The 17,486-nt window shown below is 40.5% G+C and overlaps 1 protein-coding gene across 5 annotated transcripts in view; it reads right to left on the bottom strand.

Annotated features, from left to right (window-relative positions):
- The window catches only part of LOC140725584 (endothelin-converting enzyme 2-like), a 128,801-nt gene that overhangs the window by 39,638 nt on the left and 71,677 nt on the right, over nt 1-17,486 (bottom strand). For all 5 annotated transcript variants that reach the window (XM_073041224.1, XM_073041222.1, XM_073041223.1 and 2 more), the window contains 4 exons: nt 11,761-11,907; nt 11,369-11,434; nt 10,460-10,648; nt 7,759-7,901 (listed from right to left, as the gene is read on the bottom strand). In XM_073041224.1, coding sequence (XP_072897325.1) covers nt 7,759-7,901; nt 10,460-10,648; nt 11,369-11,434; nt 11,761-11,907 — 545 coding nt within the window. The remainder of the gene's footprint in view (nt 1-7,758; nt 7,902-10,459; nt 10,649-11,368; nt 11,435-11,760; nt 11,908-17,486) is intronic.

The raw sequence follows: 17,486 nt of genomic DNA, 5'->3' as shown, positions 1-17,486 counted from the left end.
CTTGCTGGGCTGATTGAGTGGAGCACTTTTATGTCTGAATTTGGTGGCAGTATCCTCACCGTGTGGTTTGTCCTTTCTCAGGTTCAACAGGGAAGCTTTAATCTGACGAATGGCTTGCTAAGTGAAGTGTCAATTGCTGTAGGTCTGTGGCAATACATGGGATTCGGTAAGGATGGCAGCTTTCCCGCCCCAGGGGTATTAGTAAACCAGAAGAGATTTGGCAAAACAGAAGAATGGGCTCTTTAAATGTAATAACTTTAGGAACAATAGGCACAGTTTGATAATGTGTGGATGAATCCTGAAAAGTTTGGACAGAATACTCTGGACCAACTTTTTTAAATCAGCAGCTAATTCAAGAGGCAAATACAATCACTTGAATCGAGTTTGACAAATAAATTTAAATCAGGCCTTTAAAATACTACTAAGACACCAAAACAAATGTAATTTGCCAGGTATGAAATCTAGCCAACTGGTATACTAAAAGAACAAAATCTAACCTCACAAAGAACTGATGATGTGACTTGAATCAGCATATAAAGGCTCAAGCATTCAGGCCAGTATAATCTGTATTCTATTCTGAGCAATGCACTGCCAAGGCATTTCTACATTTTCAGATAGCTTTTTTTATTTTCTCCTGTTCAGTTGCTACCATTAAATAGGTGATGTAGATGACAAATAATTTATTTCATAAGAACACAATTGGGCCATTAGGCCCCTCAAGGCTACCATCCAATGGAAACGTACTCTGATCAGTTTTTGTTTGTTCTCCAAAACCCTTGCCCATCCAAATCCATCCATCCCAGAATGAAACTTTTAGTTGAACAAGACTTCATTGTTTTGGAGTTGGAGGAGTTCCTGTGTATAAGCACTTCTTGACTGAACTTAATTTTCAGCTCTTATCCCCTTGAAATTTTTCTTCATCTCTCTTATCAAATTCTATAGATCAACTCCTAAACTAGATCAGAGTTAGCTTTTCCACACCAAAACCTTAAAAGGCAGTTAATGTTGATCCCTCTTGAGAGGCTCCAGCTGTAGTGACCCAGGGGTGACCAGACACTTGGTAGTATATCAGAGTACTGATAAGCATTTGACAAAAGGCCTTCAGTTACAGTTATCAGCCTTCCCAATACCCAATGTAGAATTGTTAGCTTCTTTTAGTTTAACTTTCCTATGCTTGCTTGTATTTTTATATAATCACCTGTAATTTTCCAGTCATTATGGTAGTGTTGCTTCTGTACTTTCTAGAAACTTCTGAGTTTTCGATAGCAGGTGTCATGCCACTTGAATCTGGCTATTTTATAGGTTCATTGCTATCATTGAAATTTTCTGTTAATTCTAGTTTGAGTATGGATGACCATTGTCTACTTTTTCCCTTTGTCTTTTCTTTGTTTTCTCAACATTTCTTCGTTGCTCTTGTAACATTTGATAAAACAGCCATAGGAAACACATTTTATGCCTCATTCCTGACTGAAGAAGAATCTTTGGATTGCAGAAGCATCAGGATCCAACACTGTTGTAATTATTTGAAGAAAGCAGTTCTCTTCTCATTGTTGAGCCCCAAGTCAATACCTTCCTCCTCCATAATGGAGCCTCAAGGCCAGCTTATCATCATTGAACAGCCTCATGAGCAATCTCTGTCAATACCCCCAAATCCCTTTAAACTACTGAAGGGAGCGCCTTTTCTTTACAAGATGGTTTATCACTTGAAATAAGCATGTAAATATTCTATACTGAAATAAACTGGGTTTCCTGGCTACATCAAACAGACAGATACACTCTAGTAAAATTCTGATGAGTTAAAATAGAATTATGTTATCTTCAGAACAGTATCTGAGTTTTCCTTGCCTATTTAAGTTTATTGCCACTTAACTATATACATGCATATAACCATATAATGTATATAGAACCGAGATAATGGTTCTTTGAACCAGGGTGTAAAGCACAGTAGTACACATAACACATGCTAACTTATGAAGGGAAGGATAAAATCTACAGATGAATCATACATGAATAACAAACTACAGTGCACTAATATTAAATATTATAAAGGTACAGAACAGATTAACCAGAGACACTTTGCATACAATGAGGCTGAGAGTTCAGAAGCCTAATGGCCTGGGGGAAGAAACTGTTTCTCATCTTGTTTTTATGCAAAGTCAAAGGATGCTGGATGGATGGGTGGGATCCTTAACACTATCAAGGGCCCTGTGTATGCAGCACTCCTGATAAATGTCCCCAAAATCTCCCCAGTATCCATCCAGAGGCAAAGTTACAAACTTTGATCTGTGAAAACATAAGAATACTTCTGTCTTTGCAACTTACTTAGCATGCTTCTACATTCAAAATTATTTACATTAGTAATTTTATAGACCTGCTTGAACCTGCAGCATTAGAAGATATTTTAGTGCTACCAGTCCATGCAATGCTTTATTAGACAAATTTATCTGCATAGCTCTCTATTTTCCCTCAAATGTCTTCCAAACTTCCGTTTCAAAAGTAATAATATTCACCTCATCTATACCCTTTAATAGAAGTTCCACATTCTTACAACCCTCTGTGTAGTTTCTTCCAATATTCACCAACCAATGTCTTGCTAATCATCATTCATTCACGAAAATACAGAAATTAGGAAGAGAACAGCCAACATAATCGCTGTTGATCTGTATGAACATCATATGCTCTTCTTTCACTGTTTGATTTTTTTTTTCTGAAAAATGTGGTAGAAAATTCCACAGGTACAGTACTAAGCCTCAGTCCTAACTTTCTTTCTCTGAAACTCAAGGCTAGGACACTAGAAGCCTCAATTTAGATTACCAGCCAGAGAAAACATCCCACAATCTAGATACATTCCAGAGATAACATCCCTCCACTTCTTATTTACCTAGATCCATCAGGTCTTTATGTGTTTCAATTAGATCCCTTCTCATTCTTCTGAATTCTAGTGAATACAAACCCAGCTGACTTAACCTCTTCTCCATCCCAGAAAACAGTCTAGCTTTGGAGCATGTATATCCTTTCCAAGGTAAGAAAGACAACACTACCCACAACACACCAAGTTTTGTCTCCCAGGGTCCGGTATAATTATAACACCCTTGCTCCTGTATTCAAATCCTCTTGCCATGAATACTTTCTTGACTGCTGTAATGAATTGATTTCTATGAATATTTGCAAGTTTTTCACTGTTCCTCAGTACATATGACAATAATAAACCAATTTACCTGTATTATGTGCCAGCCCCTATCAAGGTAGATAACTTCATACCTATCCACATTGTGCAAGATCAGAATCAGAATCATAATGTGAATCTGACTTACTATCACTGACATACCGCATGTCAAAAAACCTGTTGCTTTGCAGCAGCAGTACAAAGCAAGACATAAAAATTACTATAACTTACAAAAAAAAATAGTTCCTAAGTGTTAATATCTCTGAGGACCTTACCTGGACACAACACATTGATGCAGCTATAAAGAAGACAAGACAGTGGCTATATTTCATTAGGAGTTTGAGGAGATTTGGTTTGTCAACTAAAATACTTGAAAACTTCTACAAATGTATCATGGAGAGCATTCCGACTGTCTGTATCACCATCTATATTTGGGGGGTGGGGGTGGAGAGAGATACTGCACAAGATCAAAATAAGGTGCAGAAACTTGTAAAATTAGACAGCTCCATTATGGGTACTAGTCTCTGTAGTATCCAAGACATCTTCAAGGAGCAGTGCCTTTGGAAGGCAGCGTCCATCATTAAGGATCCCCACCACCCAGGGCATGCCCCCTTCACACTGTTACCATCAGGAAGGAGGACCAGAAGCCAGAAGGCACACACTCAGCAATTCAGCAACAGCTTCTTCTCCAATGCTATCCAATTTGTAAATGGACTTTGAACCCATGAACATTACCTCATCACTTTTTTATTTCTATTATTTTGCACTTCTTATTTTAACTTCTTTAAGATTCCTTCAGGTTGTTATAGCTGTGGGTGATAATGGAGACAAGCTCCCACTAACTTTTAAATGCTCCCAATGGCATGCACCTCAAATAGCCTCTGACAACCAAGTCCAGCTCCCGGCCTTCACATGTGGCATAGCTACTAAGCCCAGCAGAACCATCTCTTACAGGAGACGGGGCAAAGGCTGGTTACTGGTGCCTTTTGTTTCGGGCAGATGCAGCTTATCAGCCGTGGTTTGCAGCTCAGCCAGGAGAAGGAAAACTCTGATCTCAAACCTCCGCTGCCTTGCGCCTATACCCGCTCACAGGGAAGGCTTCAGGAGTAAAACCCGAGGGAAAAATCCGGAGCTGGAGTCTCTAAGTCAGTCCTACGTCGAGTTTAACGCTGGCTGGCAACTCCTGCAACGCTGTTGGTATTAAACTGTATCTGTTTTTGCCATTCCTTTGTGTTCTGCAGATGTGTGAAGGAGGGGAGCTTGCGACATGGGCAACAGCTTGCTCTCCATGTCATACTGCCCAGGCTTGTGTATCTAGACAGCTAGGACAAATATCCATGGTCGATGCGGACCAACAGAGGCCTCAGGCTCACACTCAGACTTTAACTTAATTATTTAATAGACATATATATACTGAATGTAACTCCGTTTATTTCTCTATATTTATTTATATGTATTGCATTGTACTGCTTCCATAAAGTTAACAAATCTCATGACATATGCCGGTGATATTAATTCTGATTCATGCTAAAGAGGAATAATGAGGTGCTGTCCATGGATTTATGGACATTTCAGAAATCTGACAGCAGAGAGGAAGAAGCTGTGCCTAAAGCATTGAATCTAAGGGTTCCGGCTCTAGTAACTGCTCTTTGATGGTACTGTAGTAACCAGCAGAAAGCACATTCTGGCTGATGCTGATCCTCAATGATGGATACTGCTTTCTTGAGGCACGTCTCTTGAAGATGTCTTTGATGGTGGGAGGGGGAAGGGGTTGTGTCCACGATAACAGATGACTAAGCCTACAACCCTCTGCAGCCTCTTGCAACCTCCGTGCAACCAGTCCGAATGCTCATAACTGTGTAGAAACTTGTCTTTGGTGACATAAGAAATCTCCCAAACTGCTAATGAAGTTGAGCTCCTAGCGTGCCATTTTTGTGATTTCATCAATGTGTTGGGCCCAAGGTAGATCCTATAATGTTGACACCGAGAAACTTGAAACTGCCCATCCTTCCCTCTCTGACATACTCTGAACTCTCAATGAATACTGGTGTGTGCTCCCCTGACATCCCCCTCCTGGAGAACACAATCAATCCCTCAGTCTCACTCATGTTGAGTGTGAGGTTGTTGTTGCGACACTACCCAGCCAGCTGATCTCTCTCTCTCCTGTTTGTCTCCTCGTCATCATCCCAGATTCTGCCAACAACAACTGTGCCATTGGCAAGTTTATAAATGGCATTTGAGCTATGCAGAGCCACACGCTCATGAGCGTAGATAGAGCAGGGGCTGATCATTCATCCTTCAGGTGTGCCTGTGTCGATCATCAGCGAAAAGTTATCACTGATCTGCACTGACTGCCGTCTCCAATAAGGAAGTCGAAGTTTCGGTTGCAGAGGGGGTAACCAAGCCCAGGTTTTGAAGTTTGTTGATTGGTACCGAGGAGATGATGGTGTTAAATGCTGAACTGTAATCCCTTAAAAGAAGTCTGATGTATGTTTTGCTGTTGTTTACTCGTAAAACTGAATGAAGAGCATCTGCTATAGACTTGTTACGGTGGTAGACAAGTTGCAGCACATCCAGATCCTTGCTTAGGCACAAGTTAATTCCAGTCATGACTAGTCTCTCAAAGCACTTCTTCACAATAGGTATGAATGATATAGGGCTATTGTAATTGAGACAGCTCACCCTGATCAGAACCAGCCAGGTACACCGTCGGACTCCGATGCCTTGCCCTTGAGGATGTCCTGACATCGGACTCAGAGACACAAGTCACAGGGTCGCCAGATACCGTGGGGACTTGCACAGGTGTAATGTTATACTCCCTCTGAAAGCGTGGATAGAAGCTGTTGAGCACATTTGGGGGTGAAGCATCACTGCCATTTAGGTATGCTGTTAGGTTTCACCTTGAAGGAGACAATAGCACAGCATGGAGATGTAACAGTGATCAAGTGGATTGGCTTCCACAGATGACATTTTAGTGGTGGAATATCAGACAGCCCTTCAAGTTAGCCTGTTGAAATCGCCAGTAATTATCAGGATGGCATTAGGGTGTGTTGTCTTGTGACTGATCAAGGTACTCAGCTCCTCTAGTGTCAGCTTGACCTTTGCCAGCATGTAACGTACACTGCTATCAGGATGATGGCAGAGAATTCCCTCAAAAAATAAAATGGGCAACGTTCTAGATCAGAAACCGATCCTGATTTTGGGAGCAGAACCGTCAGGTCTGTGTACCACGATGAGTTAATCAAGAGGCAAATGTCACCAGCTGAAGCATCGTGTGCAGAATGCTGGTGGTGAGCCATGTCTCTGTAAAGCAGAGTACACAACAGTCCCTGATGTCTCTCTGATACTGTAGTCGTTCTGAGATTGTCAATTTTATTTTAGAGTTTTATTTTACGAGAGTGCATGAGAGCGAGAGAGTGCACAAGAGAGAAAACAAGAGAGAGAGAGAGAGAGAGAGAGAATGAGAGCGATTGATTTTACCTGCAGTCCTCCCAAGCAGCCATGTTTCCTGATGCAACTGTACCTCCCCTGAAGTTCCAGCTGCACTAGCTCCCTGGGCGGTTTGGCAGTTTCAAAGATCTGTAGTTCACTTAAGTGGCTGAAACAATGTTACTTACTAGCAGTGTACACGGTGCATATTTCTGCTCTATTAGTTTAAATGGGAGTATTTGTTGGGAGCTACAAACAAATCGTCACTCATCTCTGAAGCCTGTTTTTGTTAAACCTGCTGACACCCATGCACTAATCCCACAAGATACTGGTTGTCTCCTCAAAAACAATCCTACTTTTTCTTATTTGTTAAGCAATGATTAATCCATACATATACATCAAACCCAATAACATGCACTTTAACTTTCCCTACAAGACTTATACAGACTTTGTCAGAAGCTTCCTGAAAATCCAAGTACACCATATCTACTGGTTCTCTCATAACTACAAGTTATTTCTTCAAAATAAACTCCAAGTATTTTTCAAACAAAATTTCCATTTCAGGATACCATACTGATTTTGCCTATTCCTGTTGTTAACTGAACAATGCCGTTGTCACATCCTTTTCAAGACCCTCCAGTACGTACTGATTGGTAGCAAGCCAGCCAGTTTGTTGTTTCAAGATTTTTGTTTTTCCTTTCTTTTATGAGTAATGCTTGAACTTTTGCCAATCTCGTCTCTGCAGGAATTATTTCATAATCAGGAAAAAGATAACCACATATCCACTATTTTCCTGGTTATTTTCTTTACTGCTCTGTGACACAAATTATCAGTCCCTATGGCTTTATAAGGTTTTTAGGCCCTCTGGTTTTTCCCATTTCCCACATTTAAAAAAATCGGAGTTACAGTGATGCATTACCTTAAAGACCTATATTAAATCATTCTGTTTTAAGCCGCATCAGTTCATTCTTTCACATTATGTTTAAGTCTGAAATCTGATACGTTCCTTGAAAATCTTTTTGGCACTGAGTCCAATAACTCAATATCTTTGCTTTCCATGGCAATCAAGTGTACCTAAGCAATTCATACATGTGTTAAATTCATACAATTTAACAGAATTAAACAAAGCTCTATAATCAGCAAGCAGTTTTTATCTGTATTACCTCTTCTCGGTTTTATTAATAAGGTCCGACATCAACTGCAGATATTCCTTGGCGTAGACAACTACAGGTTCTGTGTCATTCAGTTCCTGAGGTGCCAATGCAAATGATAAATAATCCAACCAATCGATGACAGGTGCTAAATTCTGAGAACAAAATACAAACAAGCCTACATTTGAATATTTGTAACCATTTTAAGTCATTGCTATCCTTTCTAATAAAATTGATCTTAAGAAATTAGCTTATTGCCAATGATAACCAAGTTAAAAATACTGATCTCTTGAAACCATCATTTATACTTTTAACTTCATAGTCTTTTTATTAATGTATTGATAAATAAATTATGCTCAATTATCTAAAACTGTATGTCTTTGTTTTGATGTCTGGAGACAACCAGAATACCGATTGTATCATTGGATTTTCATTTCTAGGCGACAAGCAGCCTTGTGTCAGCAACTCAGCAAGAAAAATTACCCTCTTCCCCAGAAATTCCAGATACTATTGGCATGCACTGAGTACAACAACCCCATGCTGATTGGCACTGCTACTGTGTTGCAATTGCTCATCTACACAACTACATGCTAATCTACATTGTTTTTCTTTTCAGGTTCATAAAACCATAAGACATAGGAGCAGAATTAGGCCATTCAGCCCATCTAGTCTGCTATGCCACTTTATCACAGCTGATCAATTTCCACATCAAACCCATTCTTCTGCCTTCTCCCCACAACTTTTCATGCCCTGTCTAATCAAGAATCTATTCAACTGTCTTAATTACCCCCAATGATCTGGCCTCCACTGTTGCATGTAATAACAAATTCCACAGATTCACCACTCTCTGGCTAAAGAAATTCCTCCTCATCTCCATTCTAAATGGACTTCCCTCTATTCTGAGGCTGTGTTCTCTGGTCCTAGACTCCTCCACAACAGGAAACATCCTCTCTGCATCCACTCTATCTAGGCCTTTCAACATTCAATAGATTTCAATGAGATCCCTCCGCAACCCCCCATTCCTCTAAATTGCAGTGAGTAAAGGGCCAGACTCATCAATCACTCCTCATACAATAAGCTTTTCATTGCCAGAATCATTCCCCTGAACACCCTCCATTGTCAGAATATCCTTTCTTAAATAAGGGGACCAAAACTGCTCACAACACTCTGAGTGAAGCCTCACCAGTACCTTATAAAGCCTCAACATTACATCTTTGCCTTCATATTCTAGTCTCCTTGAAATTAATGTTAACCCTGTATTTGCCTTCCTCACCACCAACTCAACCTACAAACTAACTTTTAGGGAATCCTATGCGAAGACTCCAAAGTCTATTTTGCACCTCGAACTTTTAATTATTCAACCCATTCAGAAAATAATCCATGGTTTTACTCCATCTACCAAGGAGCATACACTTCCCAACACTGTATTCCATTTGCCACTTGTTTGCTCGTTCTCCTAATCTGTCCAAGTCCTTCTGCAGCTTCCTCAACATGCCCCGCCCCTCCACCTATCTTCACAATCAGATGGATCCTCAGAGGAAGGAAATCATGAAGGCAGTGCCGCATTACTCTGTCATGCTCTTTCGAGCACTCAGTATTTGATATGATGAGAGATCTGTACTAAAGGGATCCAAGAACAGATGGAGGTGGTAAAGAAGGGTCAGGAAAGAGTTAACAGGAGGCTCCGCTCATGGCATACTGAATTGGTAATTGATTTATTATGTGGTGGAGATCCATAATTTTGTGAATCAACCTATGATTTCTATTATTTTAATGGGCCAGGACTACTGAGGATTTCATTATTTTATAATGGAGCTTCCATCAGCATTGGTAAATCTACTATTAACTACTGGATAGTCCGTCCATAAATAAACATTCTCATCGTCAACCATTGAGCATACTGTCATCTCACTCAATTCTACATTTCATCCCAGTCTGACATGAACGTTTGGAGAAAGGGGCTGAAATTTAGAGCACTGTTGTATGGATTTTTAGAACATTTCAATATCTTGGGGGATCTTCCAGTTAAAGGGGATCTTGAAGCATGGATGGGCATAGGTAAAGTGACTCGTGTGATTTTGTAAGGCTAGACCCAAAATATCTTCCACATCAGGTGATTTGCAATGCCTATGTAGAAGGGAAAAAGCACAGATCATACATGGGAAATACCGGCAGAAGATCAACTGGACAAAATGCCTGATGACAGCATTTTATAAAGATAAGAATGGGAGCAATACGAGTGTCATTGTGCCCTTATTAAATCCAGAATGAAAACGAATTTCAATTAATTGAAAATGATGTTGTTGTTGACTCCAATACATCTTGCCAGTTTGCAGCCAACATCCAAGACAATATCACATTTTGAATCACCAGAAGCTGAGAAAGCACCTTAAAGCAAAGGACTACCTCAGTTTGACCTGGTACTAAATGCTTTATAACAGAAGCATAATTAAAGATCATGTCCATGGGCAGCAGTAGTGTGGAGGTACCTTTCATTATGAGTAACTGCACCATTTTAATTCAATTAAACTGAAGTCTCACAAAAATGAATAGTATTCTGCATCACATCAGCAAGATTTTAGAATCATCTTTCAAATATAAAACTTTCAAGGTTCAATTTGAAGCAATTACCCCTCAAATTTCAAATTGATTGCAGATGGGCACAGTAACGTAAAATAGGTGACTCAATCCGAAAGTACTGCCTTTAGTGTACCTGTAAATCTGCAATGGTCATCCTGTGGTATATTTTCTCTTCATCCCTACGTTCATCCTGGGAACCTGTGATATTTGCAATAATAGTTTCAAATTCCAATATTTGCTGCATCTGAGTGCATGTTGAATTGTATTCCCCTCCCAGAAGCACACACAGTTCAACCATATAGTTGAGATAGGCAGTCAATACCTACAAAACAAGAAATAGAACATTGTTAGGGAAACCACAACACAGAATGCAGCATTAAAACAAGCCCTTTGGCCCAGTTCTCTATACTGGCCAAGGTGGCCATCTAAGCTAGTCTGAGGTGAATAGAAGTGAAAACACAACATAATACTGCCACATTTAGATAATTCCCTTGGAGCTTTATTTGCTCATTTGCCTGTAATATATTGCACATGCAGTGGAAACCCTCTTAAGATGTGTAGATTTGATGTAGTATTAGTGAGAGGCTTGCTGCAAGCAAATTTATCATTACAATAATGCTAGGGTTAGATCCATGATCATTGGCAGGATAAGCCATCAACAGAAATGCCTTGATATCGATACAAGCAACTGCTATACAAACCTCGGGTCAATTCAAAGGACAAAAGGGAATTTTTTTTTTACCAGAATGAGTGTAATTGAATCTAGTGTTGGCAGGACCTTCCACAACATCACAGGAAATGTTCTCCCCACCAGTGAGCACATCTATGAGGAGCATTGCCACAAGACAGCACCATCCATCATCAAGGACCCCACTATCTTGGCCATGCTGTCTTCTCGCTGCTGCCATGAGGGAGGAAGTACAGGAGCCTCAAGTCCTACACCACCAGGTTCAGGAACCATCAGGCTCCTAAGCCTAAAGAATTGTTAAGAATGAAGATTACAAAAATGACTCTCCAAATTAAATTTAAAATGAAGCATCACCTTTTCATTTGCTGTACTATTTAGATAATAATCTCGAGATGGAAGAATCAAGCTTGGTTGATCAATCTGAAAGGCAAAAATTACAAAAAAAAATTCACTTTGATGGTTAAAATAAATCTTTATTGAGCTGCAAATAAAATACAAAAAACATGAACTAAAGAAAAGATTACAACTTAATGCTGTCTTTCACTTAGTAATCCATTTCATCCCTTCATAACTCCATTTCCTGAATTGGTAACTTATTCTAGAAAGTGGTTTTAAGGTATCACTTTGTCATAGTTTAGTGAGTGAACTTATATGACATGCTTTGCATATATATTTACAAATAAAACTTCACGAATCTTGCATATTTTATCATTTTGAATTGCTTCAAAGACAAAAAAAACAGATACCTCGATGATATTGCTGTTGGAACTTTTAGAGTCTGTACCAACATCAATTGTGAAGAATGGACTTGTCCTGTATGTCCCAGAAACTACTTTTAGCACTTCAAGGAAGTTGTCTTTATCCCAAGGACCTGTGATACTCCAGCCTCCTGTCTGCATTAAAAACAAAAATAAATATGATTAGCAGTATTCTATTCCTTTTCATTGTTTTAACTTAGTAGAAAATTAAAGCTAAATCCAAGGACATATCTTTAATATTCCATATTTTCTACTGACAGGCTAGAGTAAAATGCAGACATTTTTGAAACCCGTTGATTGTTCAGTCATTACACACTCTAGTAGTTCCTTTACAGAAAATGATTGATTAGTTTTCCACTGGAAGGAGGCCTTGCATACTGAACTGAAGTTAATGGAATTACACAGTCAATAAACACTTCAGTAAAATTCTAAAATACTTAGACGACCTCCTGCAGGTAATTGTATTTTGCATAAAAATGCTTTGTTTATAGATGTTACAATTCTATATTATAGAACAATGCTTTGTCTATAGTCAGCATGCAACCATGTTCACTTACAATATTTATGCAATGTCAACGTCATAATTTTTCAGCCCCAGACCTTCCACCAGCAACAATTTTGAGAGGTTATTACACAGACTCAGTACTTCAGTGTCCAGTGCTGCAAAGACCCTAAACAGCAGCCTTTCCTTGTCAGAGTTTTTGCAATGGCTGTACCAAGCTTTGGTGAAACTATATCGACACCTGAGTATGCGTCAGTCAGCAGCATTCTGTTGCACACATTCCCTTGCACTGGGAGACCAAGCTTCAAGTAGAACAAAGTGCATATTTTACTGAATTAATAATCACCTAGCAGTGGTAAATGTGTGTCTCAGTATGCTTCTCTGAACAGCCTGCAGAACATGGATAAAGTGCAAGATGAACCTTGACAAAGACAATGTCATCACTTGGTATAGACACAGTCCAGAAGATGGGTGACATTCTCACCAAGATGATAGCTATCTCAAAGACAGTTGGCACAAGGATTGAGACTCTAGCTGTATACGGAAGATTTAATGGAGAGGTCCTTTCACGTGACCAGGTGAACAAAAATCTTGGCATTTGCTTGAAAGTTCTATTGAAAAAGCGTTCTCTCAAATGACTGATAATCCGCTTGGGGAACCATCTGACATGAATCACGTTCTCCTTTTCCCAATGGGCTTCAAGGATTTCCCATTAGGTGGTATAGTGGACAATGCATAAGTTTTATCAAAATGTATAGTGGGATTTTGGTCAGCTGAGTAAGTGGGTGGAGGAATGGCAAATGGAGTTTAAATCAGACAAATGCAAGGTATTGCACTTTGGCAAATCAAACCCAGGAGGACTTGCACTGTGAATGGCAGGGCCCTTGAGAGTGTTACAGAACAGTGGGACCTTGTACTACAGACACATGCTTACTGAGAGCACAGTCACTGGTAGACAGTGGTGAAGGCAGCTTTTGGCATGCTCACCGTCATAAATAAATCAGGGCATTCATTACAAAAGTTGGGAGGTCTTGGTGCAGTTGTACAAGGTGCTGCTGCTGAAACTGTGTTTGGTTTAAGTTGCCCTATTACAGGAAAGATAATATTAAACTGGGAAGTGTGCAAAAAAGATTTACAAGGATATTACTAGGACCTGAGTGATTTACTTATATTGAGTGGCTGGACAGGCTAGGACTTTATTCACTAGAGCAGCCATTCTCAACGGGAGCCATATGTCCCCCTTGGGGGCTCTGGCACATTTGAAGGGGGCCACCAACTGAAAACCTGTTAGAAGGGGAGCCCCAAGTGTTTATGGGGGCCCTGGTAACTGAACCGATGAAATACCCAAGCAGCAACCTTCATTGGAGTCAATGGTTTCCCTCCTATTTATAATATCTTTCCAACACACCGTTTGAATTCGGCGTACCTGGTAAATTCATTGCTTAAGCTCCTCCCACACAGCCTCACTTCAGTGTCAGTTGTGAATCAGATTCCACCGGGTTAGCATATTCAATCAAGGGTTCTCGCATCCACTATCACCATACTTCATTCTCCAAAGATCAATGTGCCTTGCTAGGCCTTTTTTAGCCTAGTAACTTTAAAGTATATGTGTTTGGATATATTATACGTTAAGGTAGGTTGTGAAAAGTGTTTATTACTTCATAGGAAGTCACCGAAAGAAAAAAATCCCTGGCTCCGGGTGACAGCATTTTTGGATTAAGAGTGATCAGCTGAATAAATTTACAACACTGTGGGAAAAAGCCCAAAGATTTTTTATTGCCTCTCCCTCAACATATTTGGTTGAGAGCGGATTCTGCAAGGTAGTTCCCTTAACAAAATCCAGGAACATAATTGATATTGCAACAGGAGGTGACCTCTGACTGTTATTATCTAATTTGGAGCCTGATATCATGAAACTTGCAGAAAAGCACCAAACTCAAGGATTGCACTGGGCCAGATAGTTGTTTAATTTCATACAGTCCCCTTTGAAGTTTTGCCCAGTATGTTGGAATGTTCAAGTTTTCTTGGTATTCAATAATAAATAATTTTCTGTCTACCTGTTTGTGTTGTATCCCTGTTTGAAAGGGGGGCCCTGGAACCTGAGAAGAGCTCCTAAGGGGGCCGTGGCCAAAAAACAATTGAGAATCACTGCTCTAGAGACTGAGAGATAATCTGAGAGAAATGTATAAAATCAAGAAGGACATTGTTGGCATAAACATCAATTTCTCTCATTTCTGGTAATTGTCCCCCCTCGTCCTTCCCTCTTTTTCGAATCCCCACTCTGACCCACCCCCCACCTCAAGTCTCTTCCCCTCATCTACCCATCACCTCTCCATTCTCCTTCCCTTTCCCTCATGGTTGACTCTCCTCTCCAATCAGATTCTTTATTCTCCTTCCTTTACTTTTTTTAAACCTATCACCTCCCTCACTCCTCCACCCTCCTCACTTTACCCATCACCTAGCTTGTACTCCTCCCCCCCCCCCCCCCACCTACTCAGGCTTCTTCCCCCTTCCTATCCAGTCCCAAAGAAGGGTCTTGAACCAAATCATCAACTGTTTATTCCTTTTCCTGATGCTGCCTGACCTGCTGAGTTTTCCCAGTATTCCATGTGTTGCTCTGGATCTCCAGCATCTGCAGAATTTGGTGTTTATGGATGCAGAGCACTCCCTCGTGCAACCAATCCTGCAGTTCAAATTCATTTGATGCACTAATTCTCGTAAACATGTTATGAGAATTAGCAATAATTAAACCTAAAAGGACAGAGGAGGCAGCTGAGAGGAATTTACATGCAGTTGGGTACAACCGTGGGAATCCCCATGAGTTGCAAAAAAAAAGGCACTGTTGCTCCTTCTGGCCTAAAATGGCTTTTCCCCAAGACTGCCTAGTTCCCACAGAACCCAAGTTCAAACATGCTCGAAGAATACATCAAAGACTTCCAGGATCATTAACACTTCCAATGCCAGTCTGCATCACCTCAGCAAGTCAGCTGTTTGCCCTTAGTCGTACCTCAATAAATCCCAGAAAATGGTGGTCTGCTGCCAGCTTCTGTGCTTTACAGATTGCGGCTTGCCACGCACTCCCAACTCTACACATTAGTGCTGGCAATCTTCTCCGATGCCCTTTTATGTAAGAAATTACTATTAGACAGTCAAGCTAGCCAGTTTACACTGGCTACAGACACCAGACTGATTAACTGTTTTCAGGCAACAAGCAGACACCACATCCACAAAGGCTACAGTCTACATGCAGATCTCAAGCACAGCTATTAATCAAAGCCACCGTACCAAACTATCTTAGTCTTTTGACTTGTTTCAGATAACAAGAAGCATCTGTTCAGGAACAAGTGGAGACAAGGCAGAGAAAAAGACATCAATGTACTGTGATACTTTAAATTACATGAACAAATTGGCTTGTTATTTCTGACATTCTGGATATTCTTGGGAAAGTGATTTAGATTTGCCAAAGACTAGAGAATTTACAAATTAAAAGCTTGGCTGCTTAAGTAATTAATATTTCTGTTATCCCACAGAAAAGAAAACTGATATATTAATATAACTGCTGGGAAAAAAAAACAATCTGAGCCTTACAACAATAATCTCAAGCCAGGACTTGAGAGGAGTGAGACATCATTGAGAAGCCCGCAGACCTCTATTGCCGTGGAAATGCTGTACATGGCAGGCTCACTTCTCAATCTTAAACAGCCAACACTTAATATTGAAAAATCAATCAATATCCACATCTACCTTGTTAAGCCCCTCAAGGATTTTGTATTTATCAATCAGATCAGCCATTGTTCTTTTTAATTTCCTAGAGGCCCAATCTGATTAATCTCTTTCGGTAGGGCTCTCGCCCTTATTCCGGGGATCAATCCGGTGAATCTTCATTGTACTGCAAGTATATCCTTCCTCATGCCAGTTAATCAGACATGTACACAATATTCTGTGTTTGCTCTCGCCAGAGCCCTATTTCATTTCAACAGCATGTTTTCTACTTGTACTCAAACCCTGCTGAAGCAAAGATGAGTGCACTGATGTACAGTCGGAACTTGGGTTGCTTATTGAGCACCTTCATGCCATACCAGTTAGGACTGCCTGTTGGCCAACCATTTTAATTTCACTTCCCACCAACGTGGAACCTCTACTGCCAAGTTTTGGCCAGATACATATCAGAGGAATAGCACTCAAATTCCATCTTGGCAGTCTCCAACCTGACAGCAAAACATCGATTTCTCAGACTTCCATTGACCATTCCCCCGCAACCCTCCACTATTCCCCTTATCCCACAGTCCCTCATCACCCTATCTCATTCTCCTCCCCCACGTCCTAAATCTGCCCATCACCCAAACATTCCCACGGGACCCCCCCTTCCTCATCCCCTTCCCTTTATTTCATAGGCCACCGTCCTTTCTCCAATCAAATTCCATCTTCTTCAGTCCTTCAGAGACTTCCACCTATCAGCTCACAGCTTCTCACATCATTCTCACTCGCTAGTTCCCCAACTGTATATCAAACCCCACCCCCCCCCACCTTAATCCACCTTTTTAATCCCTCTTTCTTCCCAGTGCTAATGAAGAGTTGCAACCTGGAAGGTCCACTGGATAAGAGAGCATTAGCTATCAGGCGAGGTTGGATAAACTTACTGGAGTTTGGACAAACTCACTGGGATGACCTTTTAGTGGTATATAACATTGAGGTGCAAAGATTGGGTTCAAAGTCAGAGTCATTTTCCAATGGAAGAGAAGTCTAAAACCAGGGGATAGACTTAAGCTGAGAGAGGAGAAATTTAAAGGAAATCAGAAAAACAATTCTTTCACACAGAGGGTGATGGAAGTGGTAGAGGCAGGCACGAATGTAACATTTAAAAGTCATTTGGACAGGCACCTGGAGAGGAAAAGGAAAAGATTAGAGGAATATCATGTGGATAAATGTGAAGTTATTCATTGCGGTGACACTAACAGGAAGGCTGATCGGTACCCGAAGGGTAGTAGATTGGTGACTCTGCCTATCCCACGAGTCCTGGGTGTCTGGTCACAGTCGGTACTATAGTTAAGCGTGCAGGAGAAGCAGGAAATGAAAAGGGCAACTGAATGCTCTGGCCTTCATTGCAACTTACTGCAACTTCTTACTGCAACTGTAAGATACCTTAGCGAGATCATATTGTGTGTATTGTTGGTCTACTCACCATGCAACACAGGGAATTTCTGAGATGGCA

The sequence above is a fragment of the Hemitrygon akajei genome, chromosome 3 (genome assembly GCF_048418815.1).
Source record: "Hemitrygon akajei chromosome 3, sHemAka1.3, whole genome shotgun sequence".
Lineage (NCBI taxonomy): Eukaryota > Metazoa > Chordata > Chondrichthyes > Myliobatiformes > Dasyatidae > Hemitrygon > Hemitrygon akajei.
This window is presented reverse-complemented; position numbering and strand designations above follow the sequence as displayed.